This window comes from Mobula birostris, chromosome 20, assembly GCF_030028105.1.
Source record: "Mobula birostris isolate sMobBir1 chromosome 20, sMobBir1.hap1, whole genome shotgun sequence".
Lineage (NCBI taxonomy): Eukaryota > Metazoa > Chordata > Chondrichthyes > Myliobatiformes > Myliobatidae > Mobula > Mobula birostris.
Genome location: NC_092389.1, coordinates 35,183,839 through 35,202,729, shown reverse-complemented (window position 1 = coordinate 35,202,729; position 18,891 = coordinate 35,183,839). Strand labels below are relative to the sequence as shown.

At 42.7% G+C, this 18,891-nt stretch overlaps 1 protein-coding gene across 5 annotated transcripts in view; it reads left to right on the top strand.

The window, feature by feature from the left end:
• The window catches only part of nfrkb (nuclear factor related to kappaB binding protein), a 120,294-nt gene that overhangs the window by 31,231 nt on the left and 70,172 nt on the right, over window positions 1-18,891 (top strand). For all 5 annotated transcript variants that reach the window (XM_072238487.1, XM_072238486.1, XM_072238488.1 and 2 more), the window contains 3 exons: window positions 4,677-4,761; window positions 12,444-12,624; window positions 16,581-16,686. In XM_072238487.1, the coding sequence (XP_072094588.1) occupies window positions 4,677-4,761; window positions 12,444-12,624; window positions 16,581-16,686 (372 nt within the window). The remainder of the gene's footprint in view (window positions 1-4,676; window positions 4,762-12,443; window positions 12,625-16,580; window positions 16,687-18,891) is intronic.

The window sequence follows — 18,891 nt, the reverse complement described above, 5'->3', positions numbered from 1 at the left end:
GGATCTAAACCAGCTGGAAAAATGGGCTGAGAACTGGCAGGTGGAGTTTAATGCAGATAAGTGTGAGGTATTGCACTTTGGTAGGACCAAACAGGGTAGGTTTTACATAGTGAGCAGTAGGTCACTGGTGTGTGGTAGAACAATGAGATCTGAGAATACAGGTCCGTAATTCATTGAAGGTAGCGTCACAGGTAGATAGGATCATGAAAAAAGCTTATGGCACATTGGCCTTCATAAATCAAAATACTGAATACAGGAGTTGGGATGTTATGTTGAAGTTGTGTATGACATTGGTGAGGCTTAATTTGGAGTATTGTTTCAATAGGTACATTTAATGTCAGAAATATATACACTATACATCCTGAAATTCTTTTTCGTTGCAAACATTGACGAAAACATAGGAGTGCCCCAAAGAATGAATGACAGTTAAGCATTAAAACCCAAATCCCCCCCCACAGCTCCCCCTCCGATGCACAAGCAGCAGCAAGGCAACGACCCCCCCCCCCCCCGACCCTCACCAGCAAAAAAGCATCGGCACCCTCCACCAAGCACCCAAGCATGCAGCAAAGCATCAATAAAGACACAGATTTACAGTACCCCAAAGACCACTCGTTCACCCGGTAATTCGACATAACCACAGGTGCTCTCTCTCTCTCCTCCTAATAAGGGAAAAAGAGTTGTGCCCATTTCACAGCGAGAGGGGAAACATAACAATCAACTCGTCGATTTACAATGATAAAAGTCTGTTGCATTGCTTCTTCTGAGCTTTGTGCCCAAAGAACTCGGGTCTCTGGGCACACAGCCAGCAGCCAGCTTGCTGCTTTCGATCTTCCGTCTCCCACGAGGCACCAGGTGGCGGCACCGACCTCGAGTCTGCCCGTCTCCAGAGCCACGAAAAACCCGCACTCTGAAGGCGTGCTTGTCTTCTGGGCTGCATCCTTGGCATATCGAGTAGCAGCCAGTTGTGAGACCCCCTAGAGCAGGTCCCATTCTGGCAAAGAACTGAAGTCAGTGTGTAACTCCAGGTCAGGGTCTTCAAAAGAACCCTGAAAGGGGGAGAAAAAAAGATACTAAAGATAGAAATAGAGCTGTTTCCGAAGATGCAAGCAAAGGAGTCAGCGAGAGGCACCATTGTCCTCCTAAGCTCCGCCCATTTGCAGTTTTGGACAATTACCTGCAGGAAAGATATAAATAAGATTCAAACATTACAGAGAAAATTTACAAGTATGTTGCCTGGACTGGAAGACCTGAGTTATAAGGTTGAATAAGTTAGAACTTTATTCCCTAGAACGTAGAAGATTGAAGGGAGGTTTGATAGAGGTAAGCATTTAAGGGTGAACGTGGGGAAACTTCATTTAAGAGAAATTTAGTTAATACGTAATGGGAAGCGTATGAAGGGATATGGTCCAGGAACAGGTCGATGGGACTAGGTAGTTTAAATGGTTCAGCATAGACTATTTGGGCTGAAGGGCCTGTGTCTGTGCTGTAGTTTTCTATGACTCTGTGACAGTAATCGATTCTTTATCCTTGTCAGTAGGAGCAAACCAAAAGTTCACATGGAGTTGGTGTTCAGAATAATGGCTGGTTTATTAAAAACTAGTGTGCACCAGGAGACCAGTCAAAGCTGATCTACATGAGCGTGAACCTGGGACAGCTTTAACATTCTCAGTTGATGATTATTACCAGTAAAAACTAGTTTGTAACAGAATGGTGGCTACAGAAAGATTTAATTAAGTAGCAAACTACGTTCTGATTACAGAATCAATTTTCACAGGTCTAACAGCAAATCCAATTTTCTGTTACAACAATGGGTGTACAATATACAGGATTAGTGAAGTATCTGAAACCTGGATGTTGTCACTACTGCATTCCATGTCTTTCCTTTGGTCTGCGGTTCCCTGATACCACATAAACACAATCTACATCGCTCGTCATTTGCCCTGATTATTCTTTCACCTGCAACACCACTCATCTCATGTGCTCCAAATTTCTTGAGCAGCCTCCTGAGTTAACTTTATTAGAAGCCTTCTGAAAATTACATTTAAGAGGCCTTTAGACAGATACTTAAATAGACAAAACATTGAGGATGCAGGCAAATAGGATTAATGTGGATGGGGAGAAAAGGCTGGGTGGACATAGTGGACAGAAGGGCCTGTATGACTCTAAAATCCAAACCCACGGGCTCCCCCATGTCTGTTCTACTCAGCATCCTTATAATGCTGCAGCAGATGGTTCAAACATAACTTTCTTTGCATAAAACTACATTGATCTGCTCAATTCTATTCTTTTCATTACAGATCCCAGTAGTTTCCCTACTCATGGTGCATGGATTGCAAGCAATAGCTCTTAGCAGACCCTCCATGATGTCACAAATGCTACGCTTATTGAGCTAAAACATCCTTATGTTGAGCCAGCGAACTGTTTTGCATAACTTTTTAAAAAGATCATTTTTATTAGCTTTATTTGCACATGTACACGAAACATACAGTGAAATGTGGGAGGAAACCAGAGGAAACCAATGTGGTCACAGGGAGAAGGTGCAATCTCTCTTACAAATAACAGCAAGAATTGAACCCAGGTCGCTGGCACTGTAAAGCGTTATGCTAACTGCTACACAACTGTGCTGCCTACCCCACCACACCCCACCCCCATAACTGTGTTGCATCTGACTTAACCTTATCCTTTGATATAATTTGACTGTCCAATTCTACCACATTCACCCAAGATGCTGAAATGGAACCCTTCAATTGTTCATTCTATGTCTGCACATCATCTGTACTACTATGTAATTAAAGTCTTAGGTAGGGAAATGAACTCTAGACACCCATTTAAATACAAACCCCATTTCCAGAAAAGTTCGGATATTTTCCAAAATGCAATAAAAACAAAAATCTGTGATATATTAATTCACGTGAACCTTTATTTAACTGACAAAAGTACAAAGAAAAGATTTTCAATAGTTTTACTGACCAACTTAATTGTATTTTGTAAACATACACAAATTTAGAATTTGATAGCTGCGACACACTCAACAAAAGTTGGGACAGAGGCATGTTTACCATTGTGTTACATCACCTTTCCTTTTAATAACACTTTTTAATCGTTTTGGAACTGAGGATACTAATTGTAGTGGATTTGCAATTGGAAATTTTGTCCATTCTTTCTTGATATAAGACTTCAGCTGCTCAACAGTCCGTGGTCTCCGTTGTCTGATTCTCCTCTTCATGATGCGCCATGCATTTTCAATAGGAGATAGATCTGGACTGGCAGCAGGCCAGTCAAGGACACGTACTCTGTAGCATGTGCAGAATGTGGTCTGGCAGTGTCCTGCTGAAATAAGCATGGACGTCCCGGGAAGAGACGTGGCCTTGATGGCAACATATGTCTCTCTAAGATCCTAATATACACCTCAGAGTCAATGGTACCTTCACATACATGCAACTCACCCATGCCGTGGGTACTGATGCACCCCCATACCATCGCAGATGCTGGCTTTTGCACCTTTCGCTGATAACAATCTGGATGGTCGTTTTCATCTTTGGCACGGAGAACTCAATGCCCTTTTTTTCTGAAAACTAGCTGAAATGTGGACTCATCCGACCACAGCACACGGTTCCACAGTCTTTCAGTCCATCTGAGATGAACTCGGGCCAAGAGAACTCGCCGGCGTTTTTGCATAGAGTTGATGTATGGCTTCCTCCTTGCATAATACAGTTTCAAGTTGCATTTCTGGATGCAGTGATGGACTGTGTTGAGTGACAATGGTTTTCCGAAGTACTCCCAAGCCCAGGAGGCTATAATTGTCACAGTAGCATGATGGTTTCTTAGGCAGTGCCGCCTGAGGGCTTGAAGATCACGCGCATTCAACAGTGGTTTCCGACCTTGCCCTTTACGCACTGAGATGTCTCTGAATTCTCTGAATCTTTTCACAATATTATGTACTGTGGATGTTGAAAGACCTAAATTCTCTGCAGTCTTGCGTTGAGAAATGTTCCTTTTGAACTGACTAACAATTCTCTCATGAATTTTGGCCCAAAGGGGTGAGCCACGGCCCATCCTTGCTTGCAAAGACTGAGCCTTTGATGGACGCTACTTTTATAACCAGTCATGATATCTCACCTGCTTAATGTAGAGTCTTCCAAACCGGTGTTACTTGAATATTCTGTGCACTTTTCAATCTTATTTTAACTCTGTCCCAACTTTTGTTGAGTGTGATACAGCCATCAAATTCTAAATTTGTGTATATTTACAAAATACAATTGTTAGTAAGTAAAACTATTGAAAATCTTTTCTTTGTACTTTTGTCAGTTAAATAAAGGTTTACGTGAATTAACATATCACAGATTTTTGTTTTTATTGCATTTTGGAAAATATCCCAACTTTTCTGGAAATGGGGTTTGTAGATTGGGATACCTTTCCTTGACCTTCTCTGTCTTTCCTTCGTTATCCTATTGCTAACGTTCAAGCATGAGTAGTTTAATGTGTTCGGTTGAGCTGGTTATCTCAATCAGTCAATTTTAACTGTCAGAGCTGCAGGAGTTCATTCAAAGTATGTGGAATTCTCTTTAATAGATCAGAAGAGTCCCCATAAGAAGCATGTTTAAAACAATTGCTAAACTAGGCCACCTTGCTTCAAGTTCCTGCATCACCTTCAACTTCCATTTTCCTATCCACAGGACCATCCAGACTTGGCTACTGGTGACCTGACTCTCAATGATATCATAACCCGGATGAATGCTGGCCGAAGAGGCTCACTAGCAGGTGGGTGAAAATAGAAATCCATTTTACTTGCTCTCGGCACGTTGGCATTGTTTCCTTAAGATGATGAAGAGCCATTTCCACAAGAGATGTAGAAACACTGAAAACAGAAGCAGGAAGGAGAAGGTCATTTGGTCCTTTGGACTTGTTCCATTAAGCAACCTGATCCTAGCCAATTAGTCACATTCTACACCCTTTTCCAGCTGTCTTCCACATCCCTTGATTACCTCAATACTAAGAAAAATATTCAACTTTTTTTTTGAAAATGTTTACTGATTAGTCTTCAATTACTTTCTGTAGGAGAGAATTCCATAGATTCGCCACTCTCTGGGAGAAGACATCATCTCCTTATCTTAATCTTAAATGATTATCCCCAATCCTTAGACCATGACCCTGGTTGTGGGCTCCACAGCCATTAGGAACAACTTCCCAGCATCTAATCTGTTCAGTCCTGTTAGAACTTCTGTAGGTTTCTGAAATCCTTCTTCATTTTTCAAAATTCCATTGAATATAAGCTTAATTGATCTATTCTGCATTGATGTACTTTGACTGTATGAAGAGATTTGAACTTGCACTTCGGATCATTAGATCATGATGTGAAGTCTAGATGGAGATGCTGCTGACAACGTGAGTGATAGAAAAGGGGTGGGGTTGGTAGAATGAGATTTTGTGTCTTGAGGCTGGTGGTATCTGGTACTGCAGAGCATTGTATTGAGTGGGTGGAGGTGACATTATGAGGTGCAGTTGACAGTATCCAGAATGGTTAGGTTATATGGACATGCCACTGTCTGGGTTACAAGTTAATGTTTTAGGGAGATGGGGGTGGAGTTAATGTTTGGAGGTGCTGAGTTATGCTGAGGAGGAGCTGGTGTATGCATGATACTAAGTGCCTAAGAGCATTTATATTTGAGCTTTTTTTGAACAATTTATGATGCTGCCATGATTTACTGTCTATGTTAACACTGTACTGCTCTGAGATAATGTGTTAGACTGGCTTTCAATGGGCTACTCATATTTTAATGAATTCTAATCTACACTAAAGGTGAGTGAGCAGTTGGAGTGATGGACAGCTGATTAGTGGGCTTCAAGGCTGACACATGGCCAACCTGAGAAGTAAATATTTTCCAAAAGACTCAACAAAAGTGGCAGGCACTCTTAGCTGAGGAGCTGACATTCAAATCAGATTCTGAACATAGCAAAACTCAGTGCTTTACAGTGACAAGGCCAGAATGGTCACCAAGTCTGCAATTCCACTCACCTTTTTTCAACAACTGAAGATTGCTTTTTTTCCTGGAGTGAAACACAATAGTAGCTAGTTTCTCTGACTCTGCTCTCACGATAACGCCTGGCATTCCAGAACACCTGTAATCTCCGTTTTAAGGAATCATAGCTTCCCTTCTGCGGTGATTGATGGAGCCCTCTTGCATTTGCTACATTTCTTGAACGTCTACTGTCACCCGCCCCTCGCTCCAAACAACAGAGGTGTTGTTCCCAGTCCTCACCTTTCAACAAACCAACCTCCATGGCCAACACATATCCTTCGTCATTTCTGCTGGCTGCAACAAGATCCCTCCGCCAGCAAATACATCTTCTCCTCTCCACCTTTTCTGTTCTGCAGAGACTGCTCCCTCTGTGACTCCCACGTCCTTTCCCAAGCACCACTCCCTGACCCCTGCAGTCACAGGAGGTGCGTCACCTCCCTCTTCACCACCATCCAGGGACCTAAACAGTCCTTCCAGGTGAGGCAGACATTCACATAACACCACCTCCAACCTGGTATACTGCATTCAGTGCCCCTGATGTGGTCTCCTCTGTAACAGTGAGACCAAGTGCAGATTTGGCAACTTGAGTTGCAGAGCACCTGTGCTCTGTTCGCAGTGGCCATTCTGAGCTCTCAGTGACTACATCTGCCTATCATCCTTCAACCCCTGTTCCCAGCTCCCTCAGTCCACCCACTGGCCCCTGTCCCACTGCTCTCCTGCTCCTCTTTATACTGGCTATTTCCTTCTCAGCCCTTAGTCCTGTTGTAGGGTTTTGAATCAAAATATCAATAATTCCTCCACTCCCCCCCCCTCACCCCACAGATGCTGCTTGGTGTGCTGAGACACTGCAACAGATTGTGTGTTGCTCCAGATTCCAGTTTCTGCAGTCTCTTTGTGTCTCCAGCAGCCATTCCCTGGCTATCTCAGAAATTTGGCACAGTATACTAGGTGAAGGACAGCACAAGATCCATTCCCCGAATTGTGTGAAATCTTAAGAAGCAGGATCCTGAGTAGGCCGCCAAGGCTTTGAGCCTACTTCACTATTCAAGGACATAGCTGATGTACCTCGTTGTATGTTCCAGCATTATCCCCATATTCCTTCATTCCCAATATCCAGAGGTGCCAGAGGAAGTGGTTAAGGTAGGTATATTTACATCTAATGGACATTTGGACACGTACATGAATAGGAAAAGTTTAGAGGGATATGGGACAAGTGCAAGCAGATTGGACTAGTTTAGATGGGCATCTTGGTTGGTATGGATAAGTTGGGCAGAAGGGCCTGTTTCCATACTATAGGACTTTATATAACTCTATGACCCTCAATCTACCAAGTAACCCTTCACAGCTTCCTGAGGTGGAGAATTATCCCTTGCCTCCGGATCCAGCACATTATCCTCCGCAACTTCCGCCACCTTCAACAGGACCCCACCACTAAGCACATCTTTCCCTCTCCGCCCCTCTCTGCTTTCCGCAGGGATCGTTCCCTCCGCGACTCCCTGGTCCACACGTCCCTCCCCACAGATCTCCCACCCTGTAAGCATAAGTGCTATACCTGTCCCTACACCTCCTCTCTTGCCACCACTCAGGGCCCCAAACAGTCCTTCCAAGTGAGGCAACACTTCACTTGTGAGTCTGTTGGGGTCATCTATTGCATCCGGTGCTCCCAGTGCGGCCTCCTCTACATCGTGAAACCCGACGCAGATTGGGGGACCGCTTCGTCGAGCACCTCCCCTCCGTCCGCCAAAACAGACAGGATCTCCCAGTAGCCACCCACTTCAACTCTGCTTCCCACTCCCATTCAGATATGTCCATACATGGCCTCCTTTACTAGCATGATAAGGCTAAACTCAGGTTGGAGGAGCAACACCTCATATACCGTCTGGGATGTCTCCAGCCCCTTGGTATGAACATTGAATTCTCCAACTTTCGGTAGTCCCCTCCCCATCCCTTCCCCCATCCCAGTTTCACTCTGCCCCCAGTTGCCTATCACCTCCCTCATGGTTCCGCCTCCTTCTACTACCCATTGTGCTTTCCCCTCTTCCTTCTTCACCTTTCCTGCCTATCCCCTCCCTGCTTCTCATCCCCCACCCCTTTATCTTTCCCCTTACTGGTTTTTCACCTGGAACCTACCAGCCTTCTCCTTCCCACCCTCCCCCCACCTTCTTTATAGGGCCTCTGCCCCTTCCCTCTTCAGTCCTGACAAAGGGTTCGGGCCCGAAACGTTGACCGATCATTTCCACGGATGCTGCCCGACCTGCTGAGTTCCTCCAGCGTGTTGTGAGGGTTGCTTTGACACCAGCATCTGCAGAGTATTTTGTGTTTAGAATTATCCCTTGAAATTTCTCCTAACATTACTCCTAAACAGCTGGCTACCTGGTTCTAGACTCCAAGGGCAGGGAAAATATCCTCCATACATCTCTCCTTTTGAGACCTGTAAATACAGTGGCATGCAAAAGTTTGGGCACCCCTGGTCAAAATTTTTGTTACTGTGAATAGTTAAGTGAGTAGAAGACGAACTGATCTCCAAAAGTCATAAAGTTAAAGATGAAGTATTCTTTTCAACATTTTAAGCAAGGTTAGTGTATTATTTTTGTTTCGTACAATTTTAGAGGGGGAAAAAAAGGAAAGGAGCACCATGCAAAAGTTTGGGCACCCCAAGAGATTTGAGCTCTCAGATAACTTTTACCAAGATCTCCAACCTTAATTAGCTTATTGGGGCTATGGCTTGTTCACAGTCATCGTTAGGAAAGTCCAGGTGATGCCAATTTCAAAGCTTCTATAAATACCCTGACTCCTCAAACCTTATCCCAACAATCAGTAGCCATGGGCTCCTCCAAGCAGCTGCCTAGCGCTCTGAAAATTAAAACAAAGCAGGAGAAAGCTGTAAGAAGATAGCAAAGCGTTTTCAGGTAGCCCTTTCCTCAGTTCGTAATGTAATTAAGAAATGGCAGTTAACGGGGACGGTGGAGATCAAGTTGAGATCTGGAAGATCAAGAAAACTTTCCGAGAGAACTGCTCATAGGGTTGCCAGAAAGGCAAATTAAAACCCCCATTTGACTGCAAAAGACCTTCAGGAAGATTTAGCAGACTCTGGAGTGGTGGTGCACTGTTCTACTGTGCAGCGACACCTGCACAAATATGACCTTCATGGAAGACTCATCAGAAGAAAACCTTTCCTGCGTCCTCACCACGAAATTCAGTGTCAGAAGTTTGCGAAGGAACATCTAAACAAGCCTGATGAATTTTGGAAACAAGTCCTGTGGACTGATGAATTTAAAATAGAACTTTTTGGCCGCAATGAGCAAAGGTATGTTTGGAGAAAAAAGGGTGCAGAATTTCATGAAAAGAACACCTCCCTAACTGGTAAGCACGGCGGTGGATCGATCATGCTTTGTGCTTGTGTTGCAGCCAGTGGCATGGGGAACATTTCACTGGTAGAGAGAAGAATGAATTCAATTAAATACCAGCAAATTCTGGAAGCAAACATCACACCATCTGTAAAAAAAAAAGCTGAGGATGGCTTCTACAACAGGATAATGATCCTAAACACACCTCAGAATCCACAATGGACTACCCCAAGAGGCACAAACTGAAGGTTTTGCCATGGCCCTCACAGCCCCCCGATCTGAACATCATCGAAAATCTGTGGATAGACCTCAAAAGAGCAGTGCATGCAAGACAGTCCAAGAATCTCACAGAACTAGAAGACTTTTGCAAGGAAGAATGGGCGAAAATCCCCCAAACAAGAATTGAAAGACTCTTAGCTGGCTACAGAAAGCGTTTACAATCTGTGATACTTGCCAAAGGGTGTGTTACTAAGTACTGACCATGCAGGGTGCCCAAACTTTTGCTTCGAGCTCTTTTCCTTTTTTGTTATTTTGAAACTGTAAAAGGTGGAAATAAATGTGTCACCTTCATATTTAATTTTATGTCTTTTGGAAACCAGGTCACCTTTTACTCGCTTAGCTATTCACAGTAACAGAAATTTTGACCAGGGGTGCCCAAACTTTTGCATGCAAAAACTTTTATATTTTGAAAGCTTCTCAATGAGATCGCCATGAGACAGTACAGGCCCAACTCCTCAATCCTTTCTCATGCCGAAAACTCACCATTCCTGAAATCAATAAACCTTTGCTAACCTCCTTCCATGGACATACAGTTGCAAGAAAAAGTTTGTGAACCCTTTGCAATTACCTGGTTTTCTGCATTAATTACTCATAAAATGTGGTCTGATCTTTATCTGTCACAATAATAGGCAAACACAATCTGCCTAAACTAATAACACATAAACAATTGTAATTTTCATGTCTTTATTGAACACATTGTTTAATCATTCACAGTCCAAGCTGGAAAAAATATGTGAACCCTTCTATTTATAGAACCTCCTTTAGCAGCAATAACCTCCACCAAACCTTTCCTGTAGCTGCTGATCAGACTTACACAATGGCAAGGAGGAATTTTAGACCATTCCTCCATACAAAACTGTTTCAGTTCATCAATATTTCTGAGACACCTTGCATAAACAGCCCTCTTCAGGTCATGCCACAGCATCTGAATTGGTTTAAGGTCTGGACTCTGACTTGGCCATTCCAAAACACAAACTTTCTTCTTTTTAAACCATTCTGTTATTGAGTTACTCTTGTGTTTCAGATCATTGTCTTGTCGCATTATCCAACTTTTATTAAGCTTCAGATGATGGACTGCTACCCTGACATTCTCCTGTAAAATGTCTTGATACAATTTTGAACTCATTGTTCCTTCAACAATTGCAAGCCGTTTAGGCCCTGAGACAGCAAAGCAGCCCAAAACCATGATGCTCCTTCCATTATGCTTCATAGTTGGGATGAGGTTTTGGCATTGGTGTGCAGTGCCCTTTTTCCTTCAAACATAGCGGTGTGCATTTCTGCCAGAAAGTTCAACTTTTGTTTCATCTGTCCACAGAACATTATCACAGAAGTGTTGTGGAACATCCAGGTGGTCTTTTGCAAACTTGGAGAGCAGTGGTTTCCTCTGTGGTGTCCTTCCATAAACACAATTCTTGTTCAGTGTTTTTCTTATAGTGGATACATGAACAGAGACTTTAGCAAGTTCTAGAGATCTCTGCAGGTCTTTTGCTGTTACCCTTGGGTTCTTTTTCACCTCCTTCAGCATTGCACATTGTGCTCTTGGTGTGACTTTGCAGGTGCCCACTCCTTGGGAGAGTAGCAACAGTATTGAATTTCCTCCAATTGTAGACAATTCCTCTTACTGTGGACCTATGAACACTGAGGTCTTGAGATATGCTTTTGAAGCCTTTTCCAGCTTCACGCATCTCTATAGTTCTTCTGAAATTCTCTGAAAGTTGTTTTGATTGAGGCATGGTGCACATAAACAGATCTTTCTTGAGTCTCTGACAGTGACCTGACTTTGTGTGTCTTTTTTATATATAGGACAGGACACCTCTACAATCCACACCTCCAATCTCACCTCATTGATTGGAACACCTGACTCCAAATAGCTTTTGTAGAAGGCATCACCCCAGAGGTTCACATACTTTTTTGAACCTAGACTATGATTGTTTAAATGGGGCACTCACTATTGACGAGAAGAAAAATACAATTGTTTGCGTGTTATTAGTTTAGGCAGATTGTGTTTGTCTATTATTGTGACTTAGATAAAGATCAGACCACATTTTATGAGTAATTAATGCAGTAAATCAAGTAATTGCAAAGGGTTCACAAACTTTTTCTTGCAACTGTATATTCTTTCTTGGGTAAGGAAACTAAATCCATACATACAACTCCAGGTGCAATCTCACAAAGTCCTTAACAATTGCAGTATCATCAAATCCTCTTGTAATAAAAGTTAACGTAGCATTTGCCTTTTTAAATGTTTGTTGCACCTACATGTTTGGCGTTCTTGACATAAATGGTTCCCGGGCTGGCTTGTAACAGGAGGCATTAAGGTAGTGGTGGGGATTCATCTGATTGCACTTCTCTGACAAGTGCTGTACCACATGGATCTGTGCTTTCAACTTTGTTTGTAATATGTCTAGATAACTCAGTTGACAATGCAGGTGGTCTGGTTTGTAAGTTTATAGGCAAGTCAAAAGCTAGAGGGTTGTAAACAGTGAAGAAGGATGTCGAAGGGAACAGTGGGACACAGATCCACTAGAAAATAGGATAGAGCTGTGTTAGTTGAAATATTGTCCTGATAAATGTGAGGTAATGCACTTTGGGAGATCAAATCCTAAACAGGGACATGTGGAGCATGAAAGTAGCTAAGAACCAATTTTAAATAAAAACAAAAGGAGGGTCTAGTCTTGAGATAATGGTGTGAATGAGGTGGCGCTATCTACACTAATCCCATTTGAGATTATTTGCCAACTGTGATATCTAGTGGCACCTACTGAAGCTAATGTGTTGTCGTTCTCTACCTATAAAGCTTTATTAGATCTTACACTTCCAAAGAAAAGGGTGAAAGATAAAGAGGAGAGGAAGAAAAAGAAACTGAAAGTGCCAAAAATGGAGCCAGATGATTTGGCTGAGTCATCAGGAGCAGAGGGACCTATTGCAGCACCTCCAGAGCAGCAGGTGACACCTAAACCAGTCTCTGTTCCTGAACAGTAAGTAGCTCTTCACTTGTTGACTATTTAAACTCCTACATAATCCAGCCCACATTAATGACTGCTGATTTAGTTATTTGATGCAACTGACTGCACATAACATACGCATGATTGTGGCATGGAGATAACTGAAATTCCTCTCTCTCGAGTTGCACACCAGACAAAGGTCAACACTTTGCCATCCTTTAATTTGTCATTGGGTTAAAAACCCAGAACTCCTTACCCAAAAGCATGTTTATGTTGATAAAGTTGTAAGCAGAGGTTGGCCAGTCTAGATCTTTATACTTTGGAATGTAAGAGAACGTAAGGTAACTTTTATTGAAGCGCTTAAGATTATGCAAGGCATACAGTGCCTATAAAAAGTACTTGTCCCTTTGGAAGTTTTCATGGTTTATTGTTTTATAATATTGAATCACAGTGGATTTAATTTGGCTTTTTTTGACACTGATCAACAGAAAAGCACTCTTTCATGTCAAAGTGAAAATAGATCTCTGTAAGCACTGTAAATAAGATGGATGATAGCAGTTTTTCCCCAGAATTGGGAAAAACTAGAGGGCATAGGTTTAGGGTAAATGGAAAGATTTTAAAAGGACTTGAGTGGCAACTTTTTCATGCCGAGGGTGGTGAGTATATAAAACGAGCTGACATGAAGTGTTTGAGGCAAGTATAATAGTATAATTTAACAAATACATGGAGGGACGGAGCTTGAAGGGATATGGGTCAAACGCAGGACATTGGGTCTAGTTAGGAGGGCAGCATGGTCATCATGGACTGGTTGGGCCAAAGATCCTGTATATGTGGTGTATCGTTCTAAGACTCTATGACTGCAGTGGTGTCACACAATCACACATGGGCAGTAAATATCAGACCTGTGGGGGGTTGCTTCATCCTAATAATGAAGACCCTACCGACTTTCTGGAAACATAGAACTAAGGCAATGCTTCATCCAGAACAGAAGACAAAATTCTACATTGGTATACATAATGACCACTGTCATTTCACAGAGGGCTTAAAGAAATGAGAGAGCAAGCCATGAGCTTGAAAAGACGAACAAAGGTTTAGCCAACAAAGCCTTCAAAAAATGTTGCTGAGGAAGAGGGAGCGGTTTAGAAAGAACATGCAACAGTGTCTTCAATGAGTTGGCAGAGATGAGCTCAGCTGCAAATTATTTTAAAGACAAGAAAGAAGATCTTAATATTAATGTATTTGGAAATACAGAGCCAATCTAAATTAATGAAGGCAATGGTGAGGAGCATGTGAAATTGGAGTTGGAAGGTACAATGAAAGATAAATTAGGAGATGAAGCAGGGGAGAGGAGATATTGGGAAGATGATCTGAAGGAGTTCTTAGGAGTGGAACCAGGTGAGGGGATTTCTTTTAAAAAGAAATTTAGAGGGCAATGAGGAGCTCAGATTGGATTAAGAAAATCATAAAAAATGTAATGTAATCAGGCCCAATTGCGACCAAAATGGTAATTTGTATATGAAGCCAGGGAATGTGGGTGAGGTTTAAAATAAATATTGGGTATATTTAAAGCAGAGGTTGATGAGTTTTGATTAATACGAGTGTCAAAAGTTACGGGAAGCAGGCAGGAGAATTGGGTTCAGACGGATAATAAATCAGACATGATAGAATGGCAGAGCAGAGTTGATGGACTGAGTGGCCTTATCCTGCTCCTATGTCTTATGATCTAAATACTTTCCTGTATTCACTCAAGCAAAGGGAATTGTAGCTGGAGAATTTGACAAAGGGAACAGTGACACTTTAGAGTATTTGATCAATGAAGTTGAGGCATTGGGTGTTTTACCAGGTTTAAAAATCAATTTTTAAATCTTTACTAGCACCAAATCTGGTACCAGATGGCTGGTAGATAGTAGAGGGGATAGCTTGCTATATTCAAGAAGGACTGAAAGGGTAAGCTAGGGAATAACAAGTTTTTGAACAAATCTCTTGAGGGCTGGGAATAATCTGCATTTGGAAAGACAGGGCTTGCTCAATCATCAGCAAGGCTTTTTTAGGGGGAGGGGGAATCCTGTCTGATCAACTTGTATTGTTAAGGGCCGTGTGGCTGATGTAGTCTATGATCCCTTTGACAAGGTTCCAAAACATTAAAGCCCATGGAACCTGAAGCAGGTTGGGAAATTAGATCCAAATTTGGCTTGGTTATAGGAGACAAAGGACAATGGTTAAGGATTGTTTCTTTGATTAGAAACCTGTGACCAGTAGGATGTCACAAGGATTGGTGTTAGAGTCCTTGTTATGTGCAAGGTATACAGTTGAACAGTTTTGACCTGAAACTTAGAATGTCCAGTTCCCTGCATCGATGCTGACTGTCCTGCTGGGAGTCATCTACTTATACGGTGCTTCCCACACGGCCTCCTCTACATTGGTGAGACCCGATGTAGATTGGGGGACAGCTTTGTTGAGCACCTCTGCTCCATCCACCAAAAGCAGGATTTCCTGGTGGCCATCCATTTTAATTCTCAAACCCATTCTCATTCCGACATATCAGCCCATGGCTTCCTTTTCTGCCATGATGAGACAGCTGTCAGAGTATATTTTGATTCAGTAGCCTCCAACCTGATGGCATAAACTCCCCCTCCCCCTTCCCTCTTCTATAATTCTCCACCCTGTCCTCTTACCTTTTCTCACCTGGCTATCGCTTCCCTCTGGTGCCCTCCTCCTTCCCTTTTTCCCATGGTCCACTCTCTTCTCCTATCAGATTCCTTCTTCTGCAACCTTTTTATCTTTATCACCTATCACCTCCCAGCTCCTTACTTCATCTCTCCTCCCCAACTCACCTGGTTTCACCTATCACCTCTAGCTTGTCCTCCTTCCCCTCTCCCCACCTCTGGCATCTTCCCCCTTCATTTCCAGTCCCAAAGAAGGGTCTCAACCTGAAGTGTCAACTGTTTATTCATTTCCATAGATGCTGCCTGAGCTCTGAGTTCCTCTTGCGTCTTGTGTGTTGCTAACAATTTGGATATGACTGGTTAGCAAGTTTGCAGATGACATGAAAATTGGTACTGTTGATGATGGGATATATTGAACAGATGGTAAAATGGGTAGAGCTATGGCAGATGGAATTTAATTTTGAATGCGAGATTGTATACTTTGTCAGGAATAATAAAGGTAGGACATACACCATGAACAGAAGTGTTTTAGGGAGGATTGAGAGACAGAGGGACTTTGGTTTTCAAGTTCAAGGATCCCTAAGGTAACAGAACAGGTGGTGAAGAAAGCACATTGAATAAGTGGCTTTTGAGGAGACAGTACAACTTTATAAAACGTTGGGTGGGCCACGGCCAGGAGTACCATGTTCATTTTTGGTCACTCTACTCTTAGAAAACACTGATTCAACTGGAGAAGGTGCAGAAGAGATTCTCCAGGCTATTGCCTGGGATGAAACAAAGTAGGTTGAAGGTGGGATCTGATACAGGGGAAGTGGTGGAAGAGTTATTATTAGGCAGGTACATGAACAGGAGGGAATGGAGAAATATAGACTATGTTTAGGACAACACAATTAGTTTTGATTGGTATCATGGTTAGCACAAATATCCTGTACCAAAACTAGATTCCAACCAGCCAAGGGTCTTTGGAATCTGGAATACACTGCCTACTATATTTAAGTAGTTTTTGGACAAACATTTGAATCAGCAACACATTGAAGGCTATGGACTAAATGCTGGTGCTTTGGATTACTGTTGATGGACAAGCTGTCCAAAGAGACTGTTTCTGTGCTGTACAGCTAACTCTCACTGCTGAAAGTTAGGGACTTTGCAGAAGTTTTATTAAAGGAATGAAAATGTATTATCTCACTAACAGTTGTATTAGACTCCATCCTTATTTAACAATGTTGACTTTAAGAATACAGCAGTTTGAAACTCCAATGGTGTTAAACTCATTGGTGCAATTTTCAACTTTTTTGGTTGAACAATTAATGTGTCTTTTTCCAGGACACTTGATAGAGTGAAGCTGACAACAGTTCCTGGAATCACGGCTTGCTTCTTCACTCTGCTGCAGGACATCTTACTGGCAGAGGGAGAGGCGAGTATGTCCTGGGTAAGTGACACAACATTAGAAAAAGTGCAACTCCAATTTCTGGTGCTGTGATTGTGCTGCTTGTGATCTATTGGTCTTAGTGGACCGTCAGTTGTAACTGAGTTCACAACTCCCCCCCCCCCCCCCCATCCAACAACCATAAGCTACTTCACCAATCTAGTAGTACTTCTGGTTTGTTACCCACTGCTGAAAAAGTAGTAAGACATTATAAGGACCATTTATGCTTTTATTTTCTTGTGCATTGCTGTAGTTCATATTCTTGCATCTATCCTGAATTGCTCGTGTCCTTCCATCCCGTTCCTCACTCACCTGACTACTCACACCACTTGTAACCTTCCTCCCTAGTGCACTAATCTTCCAAACACCATTCTGCCTCTTTGTCTACTCTGACGCTTCTTTAAAAAAAATTACTTCTTGTAATCTCCCTTTAGGATTCCTGCTGAATTTGTTTCACATGGAATGCCATTTCCTTTATCCATCCTTTGTCCCTCCTTCTTTCCATTTCCAAAACCTCTTTTCCCTCTCCTCTCTTGATATGTTCTCTGCCACACACTTACTTACCTTATGATAGTCTTACCACATAGAAGCAGGTCATACGACCCACCACATCCCAGCCAACCAGTGAGCACCCATCTTCCAGCACTTGGCTCATAACTGATTCTGTCCAAATGATCTGAGTTCTTGTTTAGACACTTTCTAAATGCTGTTAGAGACTACTTTCGGCTCTCTCTCCAGCAGTGTGTTCCAATTCTTGCCACCCTCTGGGTGAAAAAGGTTCTTCTCAGATCTCCTTGAAATGTCTTTTTCTAAATGTATATCCTCTATTCCAGTGGTCCCCAACCACCGGGCCATGGACCAGTAGCGGGCCGCAAAGCATGTGCTACCGGGCTGCGAGGAAACGATATGATTTGGCAATATGAAACACTATGAGTCAGCTGCACCTTTCCTCATTCCCTGTCACGTGCTGTTGAACTTGAACATCCCCCCCGTCGGCCGGTCCGCAAGAATATTGTCAATATTAAGCTGGTCCGCGGTGCAAAAATGTTGGGGACCCCTGCTCTATTCTACAAGAGCCTCGCATCTCCTTTGAAATTCCCCCTCCCCCACACTTTTAATGCATGCCTCTAGTATGAGGTATTTCAACCCGAGGAAAAAGAACCATCTGCCTACTCCCTTTGCCTCTCATAAACCTCTATCTGATTCCCCTCAGTCTCTGCCACTGCAAAGAAAACAACCCAAATTTCTCCAACCTCCATTTATAGCACATGCCCTCTCATCCAGGCTGCATCCTGATAAACCACTTCTGCACCCCCTCTAAAGCTTTGACAGCCTTCCAATAATGGGACAACCAGAACCGTATACAGTACTCCAGATGTGGCCTTGCTAGAGTTTTATCAAGCTGCAACATAACTTCCTGACTACTGAACTCAACGCCTTGACTAATAAAGGCAAACTTTCCATAAGCCGCCTTAACCACCCCATCAACCTGTGCATTCACTTTCAGGGAGCTATCAACTTGGACCCCAAGATCCCTCTGCTCATCAACTGTCTCATTACATTTGACCTGCCAAGGTGCTACACTTCACATTTGCATTAAACTCCATATACCATTTCTCTGGCCATACCCATATCTGCAACTGATCTATATCCCGCTGTATTCTTTGCCAGTCTTCTACACTATCCATAATACCAGCAGTCTTTGTATTATCTTCAAATTTACTAACCTACCCATCTAAGTTTTCATCTAGGTCATTTCTATATATCACAAACAGCAGAGGTCCCAGTACATATCCCTAAAAAACATCACTAATCACAGAGCTCCAGCTAAACTAAGTTCTTTTGACCGCTACCCTCTCTTCTATGGGCAAGCCAGTTCTGAATCCAAACAGCCAATTCACCATGGATCCTATGCATCTTGATCTTTTAGATGAGCCTCCCATGAGGGACCTTGTCAAACACCGTACTCAACTCCATGTGAGAAAACATCCACAGCTCTACCTTCATCGATCACCCTCGTCTCCTCGTCAGAAGACTCAATTAATTTAGTAGGACACGACTTGTCCCGCACAAAGCCACACTAGCTCTCTGTAATTAGGCCATGGTTTTCCAAATGCTCATAAATCCTATCTCTTAACAATTCTCTCCAGTAACTTCTCTACTACTGAAGTGAGACTCACCGGTCTATAATTTCCAGGATTATCTCTG